Genomic DNA, 25,803 nt, shown 5'->3' with positions numbered 1-25,803 from the left:
TTGAGGAACTCTGTTAGGTTTCACATTTAAGTCTTTGATCCATCTGGAGTTCATTTTTGTGTATGGTGTGAGGTACAAATCTTGTTTCATTTTTCTGCAAATGGATCTCCAGGTTTGCCAGCACCATTTATTCAACAAGTATTCTCTTCCCCATTTAATGGATTTTGGCCCTTTGTCAAAGATCAGCTGATCATAGGTCAATGGATCTGTTTCTGGGTTCTCAATTCTATTCCATTGGTCTGTGTGTCTGTCATTATACCAATACCAGGCAGTTTTGACTACTGTGGCTATATAGTAGCTTTTGAGATCCGGCAGTGTGAGACCTCCTACTTTGTTCCTCTTCTTCAATAGTGCTTTGCTTATCCGAGGTCTCTTTCCTTTCCATATAAAGTTACTGATTAGTTTTTCCATATCCTTAAAAAATGTTGATGGGATCTGGATTGGGATTGCATTGAATGTATAGATTGCTTTGGGTAGAACTGACGTTTTCACAGTGTTCAATCTTCCTATCCACGAACATGGTATGTTCTTCCATTTAGGTAGATCTCTTACGGTTTCTTGAAGTAGTCTTTTATAGTTTCCTTTGGACAGGTCTTTTGTGTCTCTGGTAATATTTATTCCCAGGTATTTTATCTTTTTGGTAGTTATTGTAAATGGTATTGATTTCCTTATTTTTTTTTTTTTAGCAATCTCTTTGCTAGTGTAGAGGAATCCAACTGATTTTTGGATGTTGATCTTATATCCTGCCACAATGCTAAATCTCTCAATTAGTTCCAATAGATTTTTGACTGAGTCTCTTGGGTTTTCTAGGTATAGGATCATATCATCAGCAAATAGGGATAGTTCTTCCTTACCAATTTGGATGCCTTGCTGATTTCCCTTTCTTTCTGATGGCCCTGGCTAGGACTTCCAGTACAATGTTGAATAGAAATGGTCATAGAGGGCATCCTTGTCTGGTTCTTGTTAACAGGAGGAATGGTTTCAGTCTCTCTCCATTGAGAATAATGTTGGTTGTTGGTTTTGCATAAATGCCCTTTATTATGTTGAGGAATGTTCCTTCTATTTCTATTTTTCTGAGGGTTTTGATCAGGAATGGGTGATGGATTTTATCAAATGCCTTTTCTGCATCAATTGATATGATCATGTGGTTCTTCTCCTTTGTTTTATTTATGTGGTGGATGATGTTGATTGTTTTTCTTATGTTGAACCATCATTGCATACCTGATATGAACCCCACTTGGTCATAATGAATGATTTTCTTGATAGGTTGTTGGAGTCTGTTGGCTAGGATTTTGTTGAAGATTTTTATATCTGCGTTCATGATGGATATTGGTCTGTAGTTTTCCCTTTGAGCGATGTCTTTTCCTGGTTTTGGTATCAAGGTTATGCTTGCTTCATAAAAGTTAGGGAGGATTCTATCCTCTTCTATATTTTGAATAGTTTGAGCAGAAATGGTGTCAGTTCTTCTCTGAATGTTCGGTAGAATTTTCCGGTGTAACTGTCAGGGCCAGGACTTTTTTTTTTTTTGGTAATTTTTTGATGACCTGTTTAATTTCTTCTTTTCTTATGGATCTGTTCAACTTTTCCACATCAGTCTGTGTTAGTTTAGGTAAGTGGTGTGTATCTAGAAATCTGTCCATTTCTTCCAGATTTTCAAATTTGTTGGAGTATAGTTCTTCATAGTATCCTGATACTGTCCTTTTTATTTCAGTTGGTTCTGTTGTGATGTCATCCATTTCCTTTCTTAATTATGTTATTTGTATTCTCTACCTCTTTTCCTTTGTTAAATTTGTTAGTCATTTGTCAATTTTATTGATCTTTTCAAAAAAACTACTTCTGGTCTTGTTGATTTTTTTCTATTGCCCTTCTATTTTCTATTTCATTGATTTCTGCTTGAATCTTTATTATTTCTGAATGGTGAGTGTTGCATGAACATTAAAAGCCATCTTGGATTAAGCTAGAATGTTTACTATGATTAAAAATGACCCATGCCCTTTTACCCATTTTTTTTTCCTTATTGTGGTAAAATGTCTATAATAAAACATTTTTAATTTTAACCATTTTTATATGTATAATTCACTGACATTAATTGTATTCTCCATATTGTGCAATAGTCATCACTATTCATTTCCAAACTTTTTTATCCTTAACTGAAACTCAGTACACCTTAAACAGCAGTAATTCCCCATTGCTTCCTTTTACTTGTCTCTGCTAACCAGTAATAAATGTTGATCTCTGTGTATTTGCTTTTTCTAGATATTTCGTATAATAGTTGTCCTTTTGTGTCTGACTTATTTCATTCAACATAATGTTTTCAAATTTTATTCATGTCCTAACATGTATCAGAACTTCTTTTCTGTTGCTGAAGGCTTGACTGTGGTTGGAAGATCTATTTCTGACATGGCTCACTCATGTGGCTGTTCCCAAGAGGGCATAGTTCTTTGTAGTATGATTCTTTCCATAGGATTAGAGAGAGAGCAAGGAGGAAGCCACAATGTCTTTAATGTTCTGTTCTCGTCGTCACCTCCTCCACGTTATAAATGAGTGAGTCACCAAAACCATAGCCTTGATGGTAGACGAATCAAAGAATTTGTGGGCATATTGTAAGCCACCTTCTGGCCCAAAATTAATTACGTTACAGGTATCCCCTACTTTTTAAAAGTTCACTTTGTATTAGTTCACATTTTCAAAAGATCTGCGTTTGTACCTGTTTTTGCTAACTAAGAGAAATCCGAAGAGGATTTTTGCTTTTACAAAAGGTGAAAATCAAAACTGGCTTCAGCATTTGTTTTGCAGTGAGTCATTAAAAAGGCACTAAAGAGCCAGTGCACCCCAAGCAGCAAGAATGCATCACCAAGTTCGTTTTCCTGGAACTATACTCAGCATCTTAGGATCAAGCCACCATAGCTTTGAACTGTGTCTATGAACACTATATGTTAGTGTTATTTTAGGTTTTATTTGTTACGTGGTATGATGTGGTAGATTAATTTTGGGGTCTGAGAATGATCCGAATTTTTTCCTGTATAAATTACTGATAATTGCTGCTTTGCTTTATATCTTTTTAGGTTACAGGAGGTTTTATAAGAGTGTTCTGCTTTCAGACAGTGGGGGAAATCTTACCCTCTCCCCCCCAAATACAAAGCCTTCAAAAGTCTCATCTTATTACAGTGTTAGTTCAAAATCTAGAATCTTAACATTATTCTGATGCAGGTGCTGATGAGCCTTCTTGAGTGAAATTCCTTAAGAACAGCGCATTAAGTATTGTTCTTGTGATGTCTTTTGAACTAAAGAGACAAGTTTTCTACCAACCACACACTCAGCATAGGACAGGCATAGGGTAACCACTGTAGGCATTCTTGTTCTGAAAGGGAGGTGGGGAGAACAAGAAGCACATAGGAGTTACTGGTTCATATCAGTTCTCAAGTCTAGCTAGGTATCAGTCAGCCGTGTATCATTAGTACTAAATACCTGGTCATAATTAGAGAATAATTCTCTATGGCTCTTGGCTTTGCCTTCTTGAGTTATTGGTTCTGCCTTTGAGTCATCTTTCTTTTTCCTTGGAAGTTAGTGTTTGTTTTTGTTCCTTTTTTTGTTCTTCACTTTTATTTTTGTGAAAATATACACACCAAGACATTCACCAAAATAAAAACTTACACATTTACAGCTCAGGGACATTGATGATAATTTTCATGTTATGCCACCATTACTGCTATCCTTTTCCAAAATATTCTGCCACCATCAGCATAAACTCAGTGCCCCCACAAACAAAAGCTTCCCCTTTTCCCCTCCCTCCTACTCCTGGTAACCACTAGTAATCTTTGGGATATATATGTGTGTGTGCGTGTGCGTGTGTGTGTATACATACATACTTTACACACACACACACACATACATACATATATACATGAGCTCTGGTGGCATAGTGCTGAAGGCATGTGACTGCTAACCAGAAAGATTCAAACCCACCAGCCACTCCTCAGAAAGAAGATCGGGCAACCTACTTCCATAGAGATACCGCCTTGGAACCCCAAGGAGAGGCTGCTGTTAGATCCAACTCGGTAGTGCATTGTGTTGCTTGCATTTTATATATATATATGTATATGTAGGCATGTATATTGAACATGGTGAAAAAATTTGATCTTTCTCCTTCTCTACTGCCATGCTTTTTTTTTTTTTTTTAAAGTTTTGATTGTTATCTGTGTGAAAGTTTACAGAGCAAATTCATTTTCCATACAGCAGTTCATGGACATTTTATTTTGTGACATTGACTATAATTCCCCTCAGTGTTAACAGCTCTCTTCCCACTTCCTCCCTGTAGTTACCTCTTCCCTGTGTCCTCCTTTCTATGCATTGCTGCTCCCTGAGCTGTATCTCCCTGTGCAAATACTGCCCTTCTTTTCTCCCATGATTGATCTTTCTAAGGAGTGTATCTCCCTGATGTAAATGTTCACCCTGTATACCTGTCTGATGTTTAGCTGGAAGCTACCGAGTGAAGAGTAGCTAGGTGCCATAGTCTCAAGGTTCTCACCAAGCTCTATCAGACTGGTAAACCTGGTCTCTTTTATGATTTTGAGTTTTGTTTCACATTATTCTCCTGCTCTGTCTAGGATCTCCTTGAAAGTTACCATTTGTTTTCAACAGAGTAATTTTTCAGCCTTTTTCATGTCAGTAAAATTTTGTGGGGTCCAAAGGCCTCTTTACATTTTGTACTCTCTTTCAGTCCACATTGTCAGTGTTTCTGCCCATGTAATTCTCTTCAAGACATTCTGGGTCTTTAGTGAATCTTAGTAGAATCCACAAAGCCAACCCCTCTGCTTTACCTACTGACATGTTTTCCTAGCAATGCCTTGGATTTGATCTTTGCTCAATAGCCATTCCTGGAGAGACAGAATTTTCAAAACCCTCAAGTCTCTGCCCTTCTTTAGTTTATTTTTCTCCTCTTGCATTTTTTGCCATAAGCAACAAGAAGAATCCAGTGACACCACTGACACTTTGCCTGGAATTTTCCTTCCCTAGGTCCCACAGTTTATTTTATATATTTTATAATGGTGTTGCTAAACTTTGTCACTACATGAAAATAATATGTATCTCATCTGCAGCCTCCTCAAATTGTCCAGATTTATATTAACAATCTGACTTTAAATGTTGATTAGAGCTCTCCTCAGAGTCTGTCTACCATTTGCCACTCCCTGGTTCCAAAGCAACTCCCACATTTTAAGTTTTTGTTACAACACTACCCCCCCACTTTCAGGTACCAAAGTCTGTTGGTATATAACATTAATAAAACACTTAGCAGCTTTAAATAACAAATGTTTATTATCACAGTTTCTGTGAACTAGGAATTCAGAAGTGGCTTAGCTAGTAGTTCTGACAGGTTGGTGTCTCATGAGGTTGTACTCAAGGGCATCTGGAGGACTTGGGCTAGAGGGTCTGTATCCAAGGTGGCTCACTGCCACAGCCAGAGGCCTCAGTTCTTCACCACATGGGTCTTTCCATAGGGTTTCTTGGGTTTCCTCACAAGAAAGCAAGGAAAAATCTACAATGTTTTTATATCCTAATCTTTGAGGTCACGCATTTTCACTTTTACCACATTCTGTTTATTAGAAATGAGTCACTAAGGATAGCCCACAGTTTAGGGCAGAGATACAAGACTACCTTTTGAAGAGAAGAATCTGTGAGCGTATTTTTAAAATCACTATAGTGAGTACAAAGTGGTGTTGGGAATGACTTTTTTACATTTCTCATTATTAACGTGTATTATTCTAATACTGATTGAACATATAGTTTTCATATGTATTGCTTGAAGTCTAAATAATAAATATTTTTCATTTTATTATCAGTGATTTCATCTTTCTTTTGAGATGTTGCAGTTTGTACCTTAAGGGGTATTGTTAAATTCTCAGTATGAAATTTAAATTTACCATATAGTTATCTGCTTATTCCTTAAATATTTGATTTTTTTCTGTATGTTTCAGCATGCTGCTATGCGCTGAGAATATAAAAATGAGTAAGGCAAGGTCTCTTCCAACAAGGAGCTCACAATTAAAACAGAAGAGACAGGTGTATAAACAAACTATTGTAACAACCAAAATATATAATGTACAGTGGCAGTACAGAGAAGAGAATGAACAACTGTATGGTCAAGTTAGAGAAAATGTAACTAAGGGACAACATAGTCCAAAGTCATCGATTAAAAAACAGCTTATTAAATTTATGGAATTGCAAGTAGTTTAATATGTTACTGGAGAAATATGTGTGCTTTGCCATTGATGCATCTTACATGCATACCACCTGGTTCAAAAAATATTTTGAGGAGGTTACTTTGTTCTCATGTAGGTACACATAGTTACGTGTATGTATATACCATGCATTATTTTTATGGAAATATTAAATAATAAGAGTAATTAATAACAGCAAGTCTGATTAACTCATTTATAATTTCATTAATACTTATTGCCTACAGCAAACATGTCTGATAAAGAGCTAAAGAAGCTACGTAATAAACAGAGAAGAGCTCAAAAGAAAGCCCAGATAGAAGAAGAGAAAAAAAATGCAGAAAAAGAAAAGCAACAGAGAAACCAGAAAAAGAAGAAAGATGATGATGATGAGGAAATTGGAGGTCCAAAAGAGGAACTTATTCCTGAGAAACTGGCCAAGGTACTTGATAACAATGTTTTAGCACAATTGAGTAAGGTACTTTTATACTGTCTTATTTGGCCAATTTAATTATAGACTTTAGAACCAAAAATCATTTTAATTTTAGTTTTTTTTATCTTCCTTCCTTTCTGTTCATATTTGAAGTTTAAAACTTGAAATACTAATCTTGGCCCTGCCTGTTCTTTGCTGGTATAGTTTACAAGGTAGTCCCCAACTTATGACTTGGTTCTATTCCAACCATTCCTTTTAAAAAAAAGTGGTTGTAAGTATGGTTCATCATAACTCAAATACGTCATAAATTGGGGACTGTCTGTAGTAGAAAATGTTTTGGCTTTTGAGTCATACCGATCTGGTCCTGGTGCTTAGCTCTGCACTGTAGCCTCATGACCTTGGACACTTTGTTTAACCTCTCTGATGATTTCCTCATCTATAAAATGGGACTAATAATCTCTACTAGGCAGAGATGTGGGGATTAGAGAAAATAAACATATAAAGCATGTAGTGCTTTAATAAGTATAACTGGACGTTCCCATTTGGACTTAAATTTTTTAAAGTTCCTAAATATTTCCCCCAAGCCAAAATCCTATCTGCCATTTGTAACCATTAAACTGAAACCAGGATATTCATTGTCATTTTGAGTAATAACATAATCTCTGTGCTTTCTTCTGACCCTTCACATTCCTTTATTCCATTGCAAATACTTGTAGAATATATTATATATATACATTATATTAAAGCAGTATAGTAAGCGGCCCTAGAGTTCAATTTTAGCTAACTGAAAATTCAAAATTATTTTCTCAATTGCTTTATAACTAAAGGAAATCATTATTCCAAACAAATAGAAAATGTTTTTAAAATTAGAGCATATGGATAGTAACATCACAAACATAGCAGTACTGCCATAAGAAACAGATTTTCAGAAGGGTATACTGACACCTTTTCACAAATAATTTTATACCCTCTAGGTACAGGGATACTAATATAGTCTTTAGAGTTTATTTGAAGAATACATAGAGAGTGACAAAGCACAGAAAATTGACCTTTTAGGCCTCATGGAGAATTTCAAAGTCATTCAGAGAACAGCAACTTTAGGGGCATTCCATCTTCATGACTCGGCTTTCTTTATTAACTACCGCCACCACTGTCACTGACTACCTACCACCATCACTTTTTATGCTTGTTTTTCCTGTATCCCATGACTTTCCTTAATGGTTTTTTTTTAATTATTATTTTAAAATAACTCTTCTTGTCTTGTGTTACAGCTCTTAAGAGAGAATCTATCTGGATTGTTTAGTCACTGTCTAATAAAGAATACCATTACAGAGCAGAATTCTTGTGTTAGTGTGCCTTCAGACTTTTGGCTTTCCTTGTGACCAGCGTATAATGATTACTTTGAGGCCAGGTGTCAAGTTTTGAACTAGTTGTTTACAGTTGGGCTGTAGAGTTTCAGAATAAAATAATGACTACAGAAAGTGTTTCTGACTGCTTTGTTTGCAAGGAGCCTAGTGGAAGGCATTCTGATTCAGTCTGTGTATACTATCATCACCCTTCTCTTTGGCCACCTGACTCCAGTATGCCTCCATCTGCTAGCATCCAAACTTCCCAGTATGGTGACAGTGCCAAATTATACCAAGCCATTATAACCAGGGTTGGAGCTGTAGGCTTAATAAACTGCCTGCTTGCCAAGTCTGATATACACTCTCTAGTTGCTTTATAGTGATCCTGAGATCAGCATCCTTTCATGTATCAAATGGTAAATTTAATGTCACCAATTCAGGATAATGTATAAAATGTAATAAGCAATATTAAATCATTACTAAGTTACCTGTAATTCTGGTTAAGGAGAATAGGAAAATGGAAGAGTTTCATTATGATTAGGTTAATTTGAGGTCTTGGTGGAAGCTGAATCACTTGTTTCTGCAACTTACCATGAGGCAGTAGTTGGTATTTATGACTTTCTTCATGTGCCGCCCATTCCATGTTCCTCTTTGCCTCTATCCAGCCAGCATTTCAACTTGGGAGTGAAGGGGGTTATAGCTTATCCCTGTCTTAATATGAACATACCCCAGTTCAACAGTTTTTGCATGTATAATTCAGTGACATTGGTTACATTCTTCGAGTTATGCAGTATTATCACCCTCCTTTTCCTGAGTTGTTCCTCCTCCATTATCATAAACTCAGCACTCTTAAGTTTCCTATATAATCTTCTTGAGTTGTTATTGTCAATTAGATCCTATGTAAATAGATCTTAAAAGAGCACAATGCTCGGCTTGGCATACTTTTTTACTTGGAGGTGTTTTAAATTGCCTATGAAACTTAGTGCATTCCTTTTTTCTATAAAACCAAACCAAACCAAAACTCACTGTCATTGAGTCAATTCTGACTCATAGCCACCCTTTTAGGTTTCCAAGGCAGTAAATCTTCACAGAAGTAGATTGCCCAGTCTTCCTTCCATGGAGCAGCATGTGGGTTTGAGCTACTAATCTTCTGGTTAGCAGTCAAATGCCTTAGGCACTACGCCACCAGAACTCCTTCCTTCTTTCTTTACATGCATTTAACTTAGATACATTCGACTCTTAATGACTAGTTGTAATTTTAATTTTTTTAAAGAGAGACAAAGAAGCGTATCCATAATACTGGCAATTTCATCTGATACTCTACTCATCGGACACATGTCCCCAGTGTAGTATGAGATGGGGAGGTATGATTGCCATTGTCTTAATCCATCTCAGTTCTTGTGTGCCTCTTATAGGAGGAACATCTTGCTACAGTGATTGTGATTTTGGTACTTAAAGATGGTTTTCATACACATACTGTAGATTAACATTATATATTCAAATACATGCTTGTGTATATGTGTGTATATACAATTTAAGGACCTTTCAAGGATAGCTTCAATGCTATATTTGTTTGTTTTAAGCACTGATTTTAGAATCTTATTCCTGAGCAAGATGCAATACTGTTTATTTGCTTCTGTATATAGAGTCCTATCCTGTATTATATATGTATAAATGTAACATGTAGTTAGCTTGTATTATGGGTCATGAGCAGATTTTAAAATACTCAGATTTAGTCTGACAAAATCTTAGCTATATGGAGGTGACAGAAACTGAGAAAACATGTAGGAGCAGTAGACCCAGACCTCCTTTGGGAACATGGGTTCTCATATATTGGAATTGCAGGCAATTTTTCCCTTTCTTTTCTTCACATTTAAATACTTGGTTTTAGTAAGCATGATGCTTGTATTGATTCCTTGTTGTCTCTATTTTGAAATAGCTGTCTTATCTCCCTGATAGTAAATTACTCTGTTTGAGACAATGACCCTCATTTCAGTGACCACCTAAAGACATGAAGAACTTGATAAAGGTGGGTGGTAATTTCAGTTTCCAGTTCTCCACTGGTTCCTGGTAGGAATGTTTCTCCCAGGTACACCACAGATTCCAACCCAGTAGAACATAAAGTAATGAAGGCAAGAAGCAAAAAAAGAATATTTATGAGGGCCCTATCTTCTCTATCTCATCGGACACATGGTTCCTCAAACTATGGCTATTAGAGTGTTGATGCCATATATTAGTTTCTGATATAGCGCATGCTTTCTTCAAAAAAGCACTATCTGGAACTATAACTGGATTTTTTTTTCTTAATTGTGATTTGGGTGAAAGCTTACAGAGCAAATTCATTTTCCATACAGCAGTTCACATACACTTTGTCTCACGATATTGACTGCTGTTTATAGCAACAGCTTTCTTCCCACTTCCTCCGCATAGTTTTACCTCTTTCCTGTGTCCTTATCTCCCATGCACTCCTGTCCCCCGAGTAGTCTCCCTGTGTTGTCTCCCTGTGCATACACGGCCCTCCTATTCTCCCATGACTGATCTCTCTAGGGAGTGTATCTACCTAATGTAAATGTTCAGCCCATAATGCCTATCTTTTGTTTGATTGGAGGCCCAGGAGTGGGTTTAATTCCAGCCCTGAAGGGCAGCTAAGGGCCATAGTCTCAGGGATTCCACCAGGCTCTATCAGACCAGCAAACCCGGCCCCCCCTTTTTTAATATAACTGGGTTTTTAATAGATTATTTTATTCTGTACAGCATTGCTTACACTCTGGGGCAAAATAAATTCCACAGATGATGCACACTAGGACAAGATGAATCCTACAGTTCATTGTATAACTTTTTCCTTTTTTTAAATGCTGTGAAATAATTTCCTTGTCCAAACATTGTGTTACTGTGGTAGTAGAACTACTGGCAGAGGTATGTTGGGCAGGTATTCAAATCCAGATTTCATTGAGGGTAAATTGTTATTGTCTCTGTGATGAAAGAAGCCATTTAATATAGAAACCAAATATTCAGTGGCCTTCAGATAATTACAGTGTTGTTCCCCCTGACCCCTAGTCTACAGGGAATAACCTTATCTCATTGTTCTGTGCAAGGTATAACAATTATGTAGTCAACATTGCACTTTCCAGTAATCATTACATATATAATTAATATGACATTTATATAATTAATAAAGGTTTGGTAGAAATAGAGTTCTGTAAGTTTGTATCTTTTCAAATACCACCTCACCTTTAGTATGACATTTAATTAAGCATTTCTGTAGAATTTGTAGTAGAACAAAGCAAGACAGACTTGATACTGCACTATTTTGAACAGCTTGATTACACTTTACTTTCTTTGAATTTATAGATTGTTAACTTACCCTGTTATGTTCTCTGTAGTCTGCTTACCTCTTCATCCTATTTCACATCCCTCTTGTTTTATTTTTTCTTTGCTGTCTTACCTGTTTCTCTTACTGTCTTTATTTTCCTAGTGTTTTGTTCTGCCTTACTCACTGGGCATTGTTTATCCAGAAATAATATGTGATCTCTATGGTTAGAAAAAAAAAGTCAATGAAGGCTTGTAGAGTTCAAAGAACCCTTCCTTTAAGTTAATAAGAAGTTAAAATATGACAGTGTATTTCTGTGTAACTGGTAAATAATTTTCCCTGCCCAAACAACAACAACAAAAATGTTTTTAGTAGAGTAAACATACTCCCCCAAAATCTTGCTTCCATTTGTATAATATCTTTCATTTTTATTAGGTTGAAACTCCATTGGAAGAAGCTATTAAATTTTTAACACCGTTGAAGAACTTGGTGAAGAACAGGATAGAAACTCATCTTTTTGCCTTTGAGATTTACTTTAGAAAAGGTAGGCAATTAGGTTATCCCACTGCCGTCGACTCAGATCCGACTCATAGTGACCCCTCCTTGGGTTTCTAAGGTAGTATCACTATGGAAGTAGATTGCCTAACCTTCTGGCTGGTGGGTTTGAACCACCAGCTTTCTGGTTAGCAGTCAGGTGCCTTAGGCACTATGCCACCACAGCTGTATAGTGTCTCTGATAAAATTGATCATCCATTTCTGATAGCCTCACCACGGTAGAATTTTTTTTGGCAAATGCCAGTGTAGCTTGTTCACAGAAATACTTACAGAATGTTGTGCAAGGTACAAAGATACAGTTGCCTCTTCAAGTAAATCAAAACATAACAATGATTTAAGGTGGAAAAGGGAATTACTGTATAGGTAGTTCAGTCAGCGGAACTGAAGTAGGAATTGATGATTGGGTGGGTGGATACATGTAGAGCTTAAAACAGTTCCTGATACATAGTCAGCATTAAATAAATGTTAACTGTTAGTAGTATTGTTATAAATAGAAGTGTGATCTTTGAGTTGAATCTTAGGGAAGGATCAGATTTCTAAAGTTGCATAGAAGGGACAAAACATCAGTTAATAAAGCACAAGTATATGTAATGTTGTTGAGGTTGTCCATATTGCCTGGAGCCAGGGAAAATATAAATGAAGGATCTTGTTTGCTGAGTTTAGAATGTATAAACTGTATACACTGTAAACATATATATATACACACACACACACACACACACACACCAAATTCACTATAGTCGAGTCGAGTTTGACTCATAGCAACCCCTTCTTGGGTTTTTGAAGTGGTGTCTCTATGGAAGTAGATTGTTCAGTCTTTCTTCTGAGAAGTGGCTGGTGGATTTGAACTGCCAGCCTTCTAGTAGCAGTCAAATGCCTTAGACACTATGCCACCAGAGTTCCTATAAGCTTTACATAGTAGATAGGAACATTCTAACAATCATGAAGATAGCACATAGGCAATATTTTGTTCTGTTACACATAAGGTCCTCATGAGTTGGAGCTGACTCAGTGGCAACTGGCAGCAACAAAGAAGATTTTACAGTATTGAATTGTTATAATCCAAAGAGGTTCGTTAGGAAAAAAAAAAAAAAAGATACCACACACAAACCAAAACACACATACAACCCAAGCCCACTGCCAAAGAGTCAGTTCTGACTCATAGCAACCCCACTGGGTTTCCAAGGCTGTAAATCTTCATGGAAGTATGTCTTCTTTCCATGGAGCAGCTGGTAGGTTTGAACCAATGTCCTGGTTAGCAGCAACCAAATGCCTTACCCACTGTGCCATCAGAGCTCCTTAGTAAGTAAGTCAGATCAAATAAAAGATTGTTGCATAAAACAGTATAAATATCCTAATAAAGGAAGAGTGAATAAAATGATACCTCTATACAGAGTAAGTATTAAAATTTATGTTTATCAAAAGTAATTATTACTTTTAGGAAATGGTTACTATGTAACAGTGTTTCAAAATAACATCCAAAACTACTTAAGGCATTATTTTTAATTTTTTTATTGTACATCACTTGTATAAATAGAAAAGTGGCTGGAAAGAAATAGATCAAAAGGTAACAGAGATTGCCTCTTGGTGAAGTTTTGAGTGATTAAATTATTTTCTACTGTACATTCTGTTTTCCATAATTATTCTAATCTGGAAAACAAAGTTTATTAAATAGTCTAGTAATTTTCAGACTTACATTTTAACAGTTAGTATAACTTCCCTTTTAAAAAATATTCATAAGAGTATGAAAGTACAGTGACTATGCAAGTGCAGATTTATATTCATTAAATGGAAACATTAGGAAAGCTTGGGAACAGTGGGGAATGAAGGTGGTGGGTGGCATAGAAAGAGACTGAAAAAAGACTGAGAACATAATCTTGGTGAATGCCTCACATTTTTAGAAGGGGAAGAGGAACCAGGACAACAGAGGAGCAGTCAGGTAGGAGGGAAACAATTTCATAATGTCACAAAATATAAGAATGGAGATATTTTCAAGCATACACCATGGAGTTTTCTACTTTGGGAAGGTGGGGAAAATCTCTTATTTTTATTTAAGAAGGTTAAGAAGAAAATGGCATCAAATTTTGTTTATATGACAGTAGTTGAAATATTGCTGAATGCTATCTAATTTTTTTATATTTAAAAAATACAAAAAAATATTAATGTTCCTTCAACTGTATATTGTAGATATGTTGTTGTTGTTATGTGCTGTCGAGTCAGACCCGACTCATAGCGACCCCTCCTTGGGTTTCCAAGGCGGTATCACTACAGAAGTAGATTGCCCAACCTTCCTTCCGAGGAGTGGCTAGTGGGTTTGAACTGCCAGCCTTATGGTTAGCAGACTAATGCCTTACGCATATGATCGACTCTAAATTTAGTTTTTCTATTTGTAAGGTCTTTCCAAAGGAGGGTATCTTATTTTACCAAATGATCAAAATAAATCTTATTTTATTTTTTTTTTTTTTAGAAAAGTTTCTTTTGATGCTTCAATCAGTAAAGAGGGCGTTTGCTATTGATTCTAGTCATCCCTGGCTTCATGAGTGTATGATTCGCCTCTTTAGCACTGGTATGTTTTGTTTTCTGTTGTTTAAGTATTTGATTATAGTAGTTGATAGTGACTGTATAAATTCTGTACAAGTTTATCATAAATTGGATCATTTTAAAGCTGTTGAGTATTAAATTAGTTGAGGGAACTTCCAGCCGCACTCTTTTCTCTGTGATCAAGGTCTTTGTTTTAAGGCTAAAAATATACCTGATTTTGATGTGGAATTGTTCAGTCCAGATAATTGAGAATCAGTTTTGTTTCTGTTTGTAAAAAGTTACATGTAATTGAGATTTTGGATTATATTTCATTATATTTAAAGCTTTTTAGTAAATAGTTTTAAAACTGAAGAATGTCTTTGAGATTGATTATCTCCTTATTTATCTTTGTTGTACATTAATTTTACTGATCAGTCTTACAGAACTGAGTTTATATTAATTAGGTTTGTTTAGCACAATTCTTTGAATCATAACTTTTTTTATGTTATTGAAGATAGGGTAAAGAAACTATAACAGTTATTTGTGCTGTTTGAATATTTTGATATCAGATCCATATGTTAATTTTAATGTGAAGTAGAAACATAGATATTTTAGAGCATGAAAGGTTAAACTTAATTCAATTTCATTTTATAATTAAAGGATCTGTGACCCTAAGAGGTTAAATTACTTATTCAAGGAAACATAGCTACTTAGTAATGCAGCAGGGACTAGAGCCCAGGTCTTCATGTTGTTCATTCTACTATAAGAGTTTTAAATTTATAATCTGTAATCAAGAAAAGGAGCTCTGGTGGCTCAGTGCCTGAGGCATTTGACTGCTAACCAGAAGGTTGGTGGTTCAAACCCACTAGCGTTGTTCTTTTAATTTTTAAGTGACTAGAGAAAGAGAAGTTAAGTTCTATTCTCTATTCTACAGAATTTGGAAATACTAAATTTTCTATTTTATTGCCAAATCTGAACTCCATACAAAACCATATATCATGTAAAAATGATTATTTTAAACCAGGCAACCCAATTATTCTCTTGATAAATGCTAAATTGTTCTAATTAAGAAAATTATTTTAACTTCTAAGAAAAAGTAAAGCTTTATTTAAATTGCATTTATGCTTGTCAAAAAATGATCCTTATTAGGAGATTCAATCAGTATTTTTAAATTATTAAATCATGTTATAGGAACTAGAAGAAAGAATTGCTGTATTTAGAGAAAATAACAAAAGTTTGTTTCTTTTTAGACTCTTTTTTCTTAAATTTGAAGTCATTAATTATAGAAAATTTAGTCTAGAACAGATAGATTGACTCCATTCTCTGTTAGAATAGAGTGCATTTTCAAAACTAATACATTAGATTCTGTACTGAAAGATACAAAATAATACATATAAGTCCTATGAAGTAAAGAGAGTTTTCTTTGAAATATAAACTAAAAGTGGCATATTTAAATATATTTGATTATAATGAGTGTATGGATTATTGCTGTGAGGCTAGGGGTTATGCCACTGGTATTTCAAATGCCATCAGGGTTATCCATGGTGGATAGGTTTCAGCAAAGCCTCCAGACTAAGACAGACTCAGAAGAAGGAAGAGGCTGTCCACTTCTCAAAGAATTGGCCAGTGAAAACCTTATGAATAGCAGTGAAACCCCATGTGGTAATAGTGCCGGAAGATAAGCCCCTCAGGTCAGAAGGCACTCAAAATAGAACTGGAGAAGAGCTGCCTCCTCAGAGTAGAGCTGACCTTAATCATGTGGATGGAGTAAAGCTTTTGGGACCCCCCACTTGCTTATGTGGCATATCTCAAGATAAGAAACAGCTGCAGATATCCATTAATAATTGGAACATGGAATGTACGAAGTATGAATCTAGGAAAATTGGAAGTTGTCAAAAATGAAATGGAAAGCATAAAGATTGATATCCTAGGCATTAGTGGGCTGAAATTGACTGGTTTGGGCCATTTTGAATTGGATGATCATATGATCTATTATGCTGGGAATGGCGAAGAATGGCATGGCATTCATCATCACAAAGAATGTATCAAGATCTATCCTGAAGTACAGTGCTATCAGTGCTAGGATAATATCCATACACCTAGGAGGAAGACCAGTTAATATTACTACTATTCAAATTTACACACCAACTACCAAAGCCAAAGATGAAAAAATTAAAGATTTTTACCAACATCTGCAGGTTGAAACTGACCAAACATGCAATCAAGATGTGTTAATTATCATTGGTGATTGGAATACAAAAGTTGGAAACAAAGAAGAATGACTGGTAGTTGGAAAATATGGCCTTGGTGATAGAAATGTTATTGGAAATTGCATGATAGAATTTTGCAAGACCAATGACTTAATTCATTGCAGATAACTTTTTTCAGCAACACACGTCATGGCTATACACGTGGTCTTCACCAGACAGAGTACATACACTAGAATCAGATTGACTACATCTGTGGCAAGACGCGATGGAGAAGCTCAGTATCTTCAGCCAAAACAAGGCCAGGAGCTGACTGTGGAACAGACCATCAACTGCTCATATGCAAGTTCAAGTTAAAGATGAAGACAATTAAAAGAAGTCCTCCTGAATTTAGAGACCATCTGAAGAATAGGTTTGATGCATTGAACACCAGTGACTGAAACCAGAGAAATTGTGAGATGACATCAAGGCCATCATCCATGAATAAAGCAAAAGATCATTAAAAAGACAGGAAAGGAAGAAAAGACCAAATTGGATGTCAGAAGACACTCTGAAACCTGCCCTTGAACAGAGTGTAGCTAAAGCGGATGGAAGAATTGACAGAATAAAATTGCTGAATAGAAGATTACAAAGAGCAACTTAAGAAGATAATGTCAATTATTATTATTGAAATGTGAAAAGAAAACCAAAATGGAAGAACACACTCAGCATTTCTCAAGCTGAAAGAACTGAGGGAAAAATTTAAGTCTCAGATTGCAACATTGAAAGATTCCATGGTCCATATGTTGAATGATGCAGGAAACATCAAAAGAACATGTGTAGAATACACAGTCACTATGCCAGAAAGAATTGGTAGATGACAAGTGTATTGCTATGTTCTGTAAGAATGCCCAGGTGTATAGTAGAGCTGACAAGGGACAAGGTTGTAGTCACTTCTTCGGCACAGCCAGTTGTCCAGAGGGAGTGAGTAGTTGGACCTGTGGACTTGGGACCATAGTTGTAAGGGACATCAAGCTCAGTTGGCATAATGTACTACACAAAACATTATTCTACCTCCTACTTTGGTGAATAGTGAGTGGATCTTAAAAGGTTGCAAGCAGCCATCTAGATGCAATGATGGGTCTCTCCTTGTCCAGAGCAAAAAAGAATGAAGAAAACCAAAAATTTATGGAAACAATAGTCCAAGCTACTGGTACACTACGCGATCCTCATCCTGTGACTGTGAGACCAGAACTAGATGGTGCCCTGCTGCCACTGTCAACCACTCGGAGGGGGATCTGTGTAGGAGATCCTGGATAGAGTGGGAGAACAATGTGGGAAAAAAACTCAAAATCATTTGGGGGGAGAAAAAGGACCAGATTTGCTGGTCTGATAGAGCCTGAAGGAACTACTGAGACTGTGGCCCCTAGCTGCCTTTCAGGTCTGGAATTGAACTCACAGCTGTGGCTTCCAGCCAAGGAAGAGACAGGCATATGAGGTGAACATTTATATTAGGTAGATATACTCCTTGGAGAGAACAATCATGGGAGAATAGAAGGGCTGTGTATGCACCGGGACATAGCTCAGGGGGCAGGAGTGCATGGAGGGAAGGACACAGGGAAGAGGTAACTTATGGGGAGGAAGAAGGAGGGAGCTGTTGCATTGTGGTAAATTGTAGTCAGTGTGATGAGACCAAGTGTATGTGAACTGCTGTATGGAAAGTGAATTTGCTCTGTAAATCTTCACCCAAATCACAATTTAAAAAAAAAAAATGGTAGGTGATCATTTCAGGAGGTGACATATGATCAAGAAGAAGAAGTCAAAGCTGCACTGAAGGACTTGGTGAAAGCAAGACTCCAGGAATCAAAGAAATATCCATTGAGACGTTTCAACTAATGCATGCTGTGTTGGAGGCACTCACTCAGCTATGCCAAGAGATTTGGAAGACTGCTACCTGGCTAACCGACTGGAAGAGACCCATATTTGTATGCATTCCAAAGAAAGATGGTCCTACAGAATGTGAAAATTATTGAACAATATCATTGATACTACACACAAGTAAAATCTTACTGAACTTAATTCAAAGATAGTTGCACCAGTATATTGACAGAGAACTCCCAGAAATGCAAGCTGGATTCAGAAGAGGATGTGGAGCGAGGGATATCTTAACTAACGTCAGGTAGGTTTTGGCTCAAAGCCAAGAATACCAGAATGATTTTTTTACTTGTGTTTTATTGACTATGCAAAGGCATTCAATTGTGTGGATCATAACAAATTGTGGATAACATTGAGAAGAATGGGAATTCCAGAACACTTAATTGTACTCATGAGGAACCTGTTACCTAACCAGGAGGCTGTTGTTCAAACAAAACAAGGGGGTACTGCATGGTTTAAAGTCAGGAAGGGAGTGTGTCAGGGTCATATCCTTTCACCATACTTACTCAATCTGTATGCTGAGCAAATAATCCGAGAAGCTGAACTATATGAAGAAGAATACAGACTGCATCAGGATTAGAGGAAGGTTCATTAACAACCTGCAATATACAGACAATACAACCTTGCTTGCTGAAAGTGAAGATGACTTGAAGCACTTACTTACAAAGATTAAAGAATACAGTCTACAATGTGCATTACACCTTAACATAAAACAAAAATCCTCACAACCGGACCAGTAAGCAGCATCATGATAGATGGAGAAAAGATCAAAGTTGTCAAAGACTTCATATTACTTGGTTCTACAATCAACGCCAACAGAAGCAGCAGTGAAGACATCAAAAGATATATTGCATTGTGCAGATCTGTTGCTAAAGACCTCTTTCAAGTTCTGAAGAGCAAAGATATCTCCTTGAAGACTAAGAGATGCTCCTGACCCAACAACCCATGGTGTTTTCAATTGCCTCATATGCATGTGAGAGCTGGACAATGAATGAGGAAGACCAAAGAGTTGATGCTTTTGTGTTGTGGTGTTGGCAAGAAATCCGAAAGTACCATGGACTGCTAAAAGAACTAGTAAATCTGTCCTTGAAGAAGTGCAGCTGGAATGCTCTTTGGAAGTGAAATGGACAGACTTCGTCTCACCCACTTTGGTCATGTTGTCAGAAGGGACCATTCTTTGCAGAAGGATGTCATGCTTGGTAAAGTGGAGGGTCAACAAAAGAGGAGAAGGCCCTCAACAAGATAGACTGACCTGGTGACTGCAGGGATGGCTCAGGTATAGTAGGGATGGTGAGGCTGCCACAGGACCTGGCAGTGTTTTGTTCTGTTGTACATAAGGTCACTATGAGTTGGATACAACGCAATGGCACATAACAACATGGATTGTTAAGCAAATTAAGATGCATAAGGACTTTGGAGGGTCAGAGACAGAGATTGATCCTTAATGTAAAAGTTAGAATTGTGTCTACCCTCATTGTGCCCATTGCTCCAGGGTTCAGCTGAACTCATTTTTCTGGATAGACTTTACAAAGCAGTCCTTTTTTGGACTGAATTTGGGCAGTGAACGCAGTGATTATTTGCAGTGATAAAGACGTACTGTCCCTTTGAAAACTCTTTAAGAAATTGAGTAGACTGCTTATTATTACCTTTTGAACTTTTCATAATTCCTTAATAAACAGATGTACTGTAAAAGTGTATGTGAATCTATCTATCTATATATATTCATAATGTTTTCACTGGCCACTTCTTGGAGAAATGAATGGCCCTTTCCTTCTTCCCAGTCTGTGTTAGTCTAGAAGCTCCACTGAAGCCTGTCCTCCATGGGTGACCCTGCCAGTATTTGAAATAATTGTGGCATAGCTTTCAGCCTTAAAGAGCCTTAAAGCAACACCCAAGCCACCACAGTACAAGAAACTGACAGATGAGTGGTGGAATATATGTATATATATGGAAGCAAGACTGGACAATCTACTTCCATAAAGATTTTTACTCCCTTGGAAACCCAATGGGGGTTGCTATGAGCTGGAATTGACTCAGTAGCAGTGGGTTTGGTTTTTTATATATATATATAAGTATATATTTGTAATTTCTATTATATTCCACAGACCCACTGCCACTGAGTTGATTCCAAGTCATAATGGCACTATTGAACAGAATATTAAAATATCTGGTACACAAAGGATATTTTTCCTGTGTTGCTCAGCTTTCAGCCAAACAGCATTAGCTCTGTAAGATGAGCAGTAACATCAGGGAGGTGTGGACTCTTTAGAACAACCAATCATAGAAAATCAAAAAGGCTTATTTGCCCACAAATAAACCTCAGAAGGCAGGATGGGATAGGAAAGAAGGACAAATAGAAACAATAAATACAGGGAAGAAGTGAGAAAAGTGCTGTTACATTGTAGGAATTGCAGTCAGTGTCATGAATCTAAATGTGTGTGAGTTACTGAATGGATAACCAATTTGCTTTGTAAACTTTCACCCAAAGCACAATAACAAGTTGCAAAATAAATAAAATATTCACTGTCAAAATAAACCAACCAAAAAACCCACTGCCCTTGAGTCATTTTGACTCATAGCTACCCTATAGGACAGAGTAGAACTGCCCCATATGGTTTCCAAAGGCTGTGAATCTCTATGGAAGCAGACTACTCATCTTTTGCTCATGAGGTGACATGGATTTGAACTGCCAACTTTTGGTTAGCAACCCAATGTTTTAACCACAACCCCACCAGAGTTCCTTGTCAAAAGGTAATTTTAAAGTAAATTTTTAGGAACATGTTTTTCATGTTAAATTATATTTGTGTGTCAATCAAGTATTCATTTGATAGTTATATGTAGAATATATCACTTGGCTGTGTATTCCTCAGTGTTCAGTGATGATCCATTAATGGGATGAGATTAGTTTAGTGGGTCATTATCAACATTTGAAAACCTGTGAAATAAATAGAATAGAGTAGCAAATATTACTGTTCACTGAGCATAGTAAAAGTAAATGTTCTGTAAAACTTTTGCTCATATAAAAAATATACATAAGGAACCTTGGTGGTGCAATGTTTAAGTGTTTGGCTGCTAACCGAAAGGTTGGCTGTTTATTCCACCAGCAGTTCTTTAGGAGAGAATATGTGGCATTCTGCTTCAGTAAAGATTAGAGCCTTGTAAAATCATGGCGGAATTTCTACTCGTCCTTTAGTACTGCTGTGAGTCGGAATCTATTCATAGGCAATGGGTTTGGTTTTGGTTTGCTATATTGTGTATGTTTTAAGGGTCACAATGTGAAAAATACTTGTCATAGTACGAATACTTGCAGTTAAAGTTTGAAAGCTAATACTGTAGTTCCTCACCATAAAGAAAATCTATTTATATTCTCAAACTATGCAAAAAATAGTAACCATAGTTGAATGGATGCCTGTTACTTAATAAGCAGTTTTACATAGTAGCCTTCCTTACTCCAGTCCTTCTAGATATCACCTGGATTTTACAGATCAAGAAATAGATTCAGAGAGGTTATGACTTGTTCGAGGTGATGGAGCCTAGATTTATACTTCAGTCTTTGTGGCTTCAAAGTTCTAGACTTACTCTTTATATGAAATATCTATACAAGGAAACAATAATTTGAATTTAATCCAAAGGAGTTGGGGTCCACTTTTTCCTTTCCAAATTCCAAGGACTGGGAATATGGTAACTACACTGTATTTATTACAAGAAAATTCTTTAATCTTTTGGAGTTTACTATATAATGATAGCTCAATTCACATAGCCTCTGAAAATAAATCAGTCGTATTTAACAGACATGTATTTGTAGAACCTTATTTGAGTATAGAGGGAAATGGGGAAAGTGATGGAAATTCTGTTGTCTTTGTTGTTGTTGTTGTTGTTGTTGTTTGCCGTCGAGTCGGCCCCGACTCATAGCGACCCCTCCTTGGGTTTCCGAGGCAGTATCACTACGGAAGTAGGATTGCCCAACCTTCCTTCCGAGGAGTGGCTGGTGGGCTTGAACCGCCAGCCTTCTGGTGAGCAGTCAAGTGCCTTAGGCACTATGCTACCAGAGCTCTGTTGTCTTTAGTACTACATATTTTCTGTGACATTCTATACCATGTAGGTGACATCAAGCCCCTGCTTTCCAGGCCCTCTTTAGAGTTGAGGGGGAGCAGCCTAAAGGGCTTAGAAGGCTGTGAAACTACTACGTTTTTCTTTATTTTGTTTCCCATTCCTTTCTGGAAATGATTCATTTGTCAATAAAATGTCTTTGAATACTTTTAAAATAAACATTGATTAGATTGCTCTGCTGACAGACATTCTTTAAATTTACATAGGTAAGCTCTTTTAATGTTGATTTATTATTTATTTATTTAGTCTTTGTATATAGTTAACTGTTTCATTAGCTTCAACAAATAAATTACTTTTGAACTACAAACTTTATTAGAGTATCTAACTGCTAAGAGAGTTTGTGTTTTAATTTACTCAGCAGTTTGTGAAAGTAAAGATTTACCTGATACAGTTAGGACAGTATTAAAACAAGAAATGAATCGTCTTTTTGGAGCAACAAATCCAAAGAATTTTAATGAAACTTTTCTGAAAAGGAATTCTGATTCATTGCCACACAGATTATCAGGTAATCGCTTTATTTTGTCCTTCTGTTCGCCTTTTGAAATAAGTTCACGTTTTATTTTAATGAATCAATGGCAAGGTCACATTTTTAGCATCAAATGGGCATTATGTATATATATCACATTTGAATGTCATACAGACATGCAGCTTAAATGTACTTCTTAAAATTTTTCAGTTTCTTAAACAAAATTATCACTGTGAATTAAGGTCAGTAGTTTCCCTGGTTCTGCATTATAAAGAAGTAAGTATAATTGAATTTAGCAATATATTACATACAATGAAGATGAAGCTTTCTCTCATCACCATGCTCCTAAAATTCACATGGATGTGGCTATCAGCTTTCATTTTTTATATTTATGTAAAGTATTAAACTTGGCAATGCTAAAATTGAAACCATCTCACAATCAATGGGAATTCTAAGGCACAAGGATCTATGCCATTGAAACAAAATCTGGACTTTATGGGATCACATCGGTATGCTTTATTAGTGCTTTAAAATAACCTGCTAAGTAGCCTAGCAGCTGCTCTATCCAAGTAGATGGCTCATGCCATCAAGGTTGGGTATTCCCCCTCACATTTAATGAAGTATTCCCCTCACCCCAGATTATTATGCTCATTTTTAAAAGAAAGTTGTCTGTGGCCCTACCACACAAAAACAAATCTTATTAGAATATTTGGTGAATTTCTTCGTACTCTCTTTTATTGTGCCTGTTTCCTTACATACATTTTATATAACTCTGGGAAGATATACTTTATCTTAACCATTCTAGCTTGAATAGCTCCCTTAGGATTGTTTTTAATAACAGTTTTTCAAAGGCTATTAGCATTTTTCTAATAAAGTGCTACACTCAGTGTGCCTATATATACCTAACATTTTATATTTGAAGGGATAGAAGATAAGATGTTGATTTTACTTTGATATAAAATAAGTATTTCCCCCTCATTTTTAGCTGCCAAAATGGTGTATTATTTAGATCCTTCTAGTCAGAAGCGAGCTATAGAATTGGCAACAACACTTGACGAATCCCTCAATAACAGAAACCTCCAGGTAAAAGTTTTTCATAATCTCTCTGTAAGAGTACTGCTTACAATTTGTTTCTCTTTTCAACAAGAAAATAAATTTCACCAAGAAGTATTTTTTTTGTTATTATGCATAGTGTTCTCCAAACCCTTATGAATCTGATTCAAAAACTTACTTTATCTTAAAGTCATTTGGGATTGTGTGTATGAAATTTGTTACGTTTTATATCTGTTTTTTAGACTGTTTTAGTAAAATCATATACATCCCATAGTTCATTTTTATTTTCATTCATATCTGTATTTCTGAGCAAGAAGTGGTCTCTGAAGATTCTGACATTTTAGATGTGTCATTTCAGGGAGTAAAATTAAAATATTTATGGCTTGAAATGTAATACTAGATTAAGTAGAATAAAAGATAGATGCGTATGTTGCAAAATAATTTATCAAGTAAAAACAGTACTTGCTGAGAGACAGAAGTAGTGCTTTCCAAGTGAAAAGAATATAAAGAAAGAAAACATGAGAAAATACAAGTCAACGTGAAATATTTAAAAATACGAGAAGCAGACCTATTTGGGGATTTTGTTGAAAAACTTGCCATTTTTCATGAGCTGATTTGATTTTTCTGGTAGATACTCACTTTTATATTTGAGACACTTTTTTCTGCTTTTTTACCAGATGTGCCTTAAGATTCTCTTTAATTTGGTTGGATAAAAGATTAAAAACAATGTTTGATTCTACAGATTGGCTTTGGGCCTCCAGAAAACATTAGAAGATTAAGTATACAATAATTGATATTGTAAACTTAAGACATTTATACTCAGTTCAGGGCTAGGCTGAGTCAAAGTGCAAAATTTAAGGATGCACTGACTCTCAGGATCATGCCCTTGGTGAGGGTGAGGGCCTCATGAAGTATAGCACAGTTGACACCTCACTTGTCTCACCCTGGTCTTTTGCCCTGATTATACATTCATCCTTTTGTATAATCTCATACTTCTGAAGGAACAGTTAAATTAGGTTTTGAAAAACTTTCTAATGGAATGTATAGGTGAGAATGAATGCTTTTGTTTTCCTTAATTATGTACATTTATCCCTTCCTTTGGAAATCTGTTGCTCTTATTGAAATGTCTAATAAATTCACAGTAAAAACTTTTTATAAGTTATAACATGACCTTTTGTCTTTCTTTAGACATGTATGGAGGTATTGGAAGCCTTGTGTGATGGTAGCCTAGGAGACTGTAAAGAAGCTGCTGAAGTTTATAGAGCAAATTGTCATAAGCTTTTCCCTTATGCTTTGGCTTTCATGCCTCCTGGATATGAAGAGGATATGAAGATCACAGTTAATGGAGATAGTTCTGCAGAAACTGAAGAACTGGCCAATGAGATTTGAACATCTTAAATAAGCAAATGGAATGACTTTGGACCATATCTAGTGTACAATATTTTTGTCACGCACCTGCTGCATTGCTCTAACTTACACAGAATGAGAGGAGTAAATGTTCTTGCCTTCAAATAGTGTTTTACTTTTTTTATCCTGCTGAAAAAGTATATATAAAATATCTAACATATTACAGGATATAGGTTCAGTTTCTTAAAAAATTAAAAGCTGCTAAAATTGAGAGGTTAAAAAAAAAATACCTTATCCTATTCCTACCTACCCATCCATGTTTTTAAA

The 25,803-nt window shown here is 36.1% G+C and overlaps 1 protein-coding gene across 1 annotated transcript in view; it reads left to right on the top strand.

Moving 5' to 3' along the window:
* NAA15 (N-alpha-acetyltransferase 15, NatA auxiliary subunit) overlaps window positions 1–25,518 on the top strand; it is a 69,927-nt gene extending 44,409 nt beyond the window's left edge. Inside the window, exons 16-21 of the mRNA XM_042780989.1 lie at window positions 6,464–6,657; window positions 11,740–11,848; window positions 14,327–14,425; window positions 22,969–23,115; window positions 24,062–24,159; window positions 25,318–25,518. Coding sequence (XP_042636923.1) covers window positions 6,464–6,657; window positions 11,740–11,848; window positions 14,327–14,425; window positions 22,969–23,115; window positions 24,062–24,159; window positions 25,318–25,518 — 848 coding nt within the window. The remainder of the gene's footprint in view (window positions 1–6,463; window positions 6,658–11,739; window positions 11,849–14,326; window positions 14,426–22,968; window positions 23,116–24,061; window positions 24,160–25,317) is intronic.
* The last annotated feature ends 285 nt before the right edge of the window (window positions 25,519–25,803 follow it).

Source organism: Orycteropus afer, unplaced genomic scaffold (assembly GCF_000298275.1).
Source record: "Orycteropus afer afer isolate SDZICR_OR568_19922 unplaced genomic scaffold, OryAfe1.0 scaffold00076, whole genome shotgun sequence".
Classification (NCBI taxonomy): Eukaryota; Metazoa; Chordata; class Mammalia; order Tubulidentata; family Orycteropodidae; genus Orycteropus; species Orycteropus afer.
Note: the sequence above shows the minus strand (reverse complement) of the source record. Positions and strands in the feature narration are given on the sequence as shown.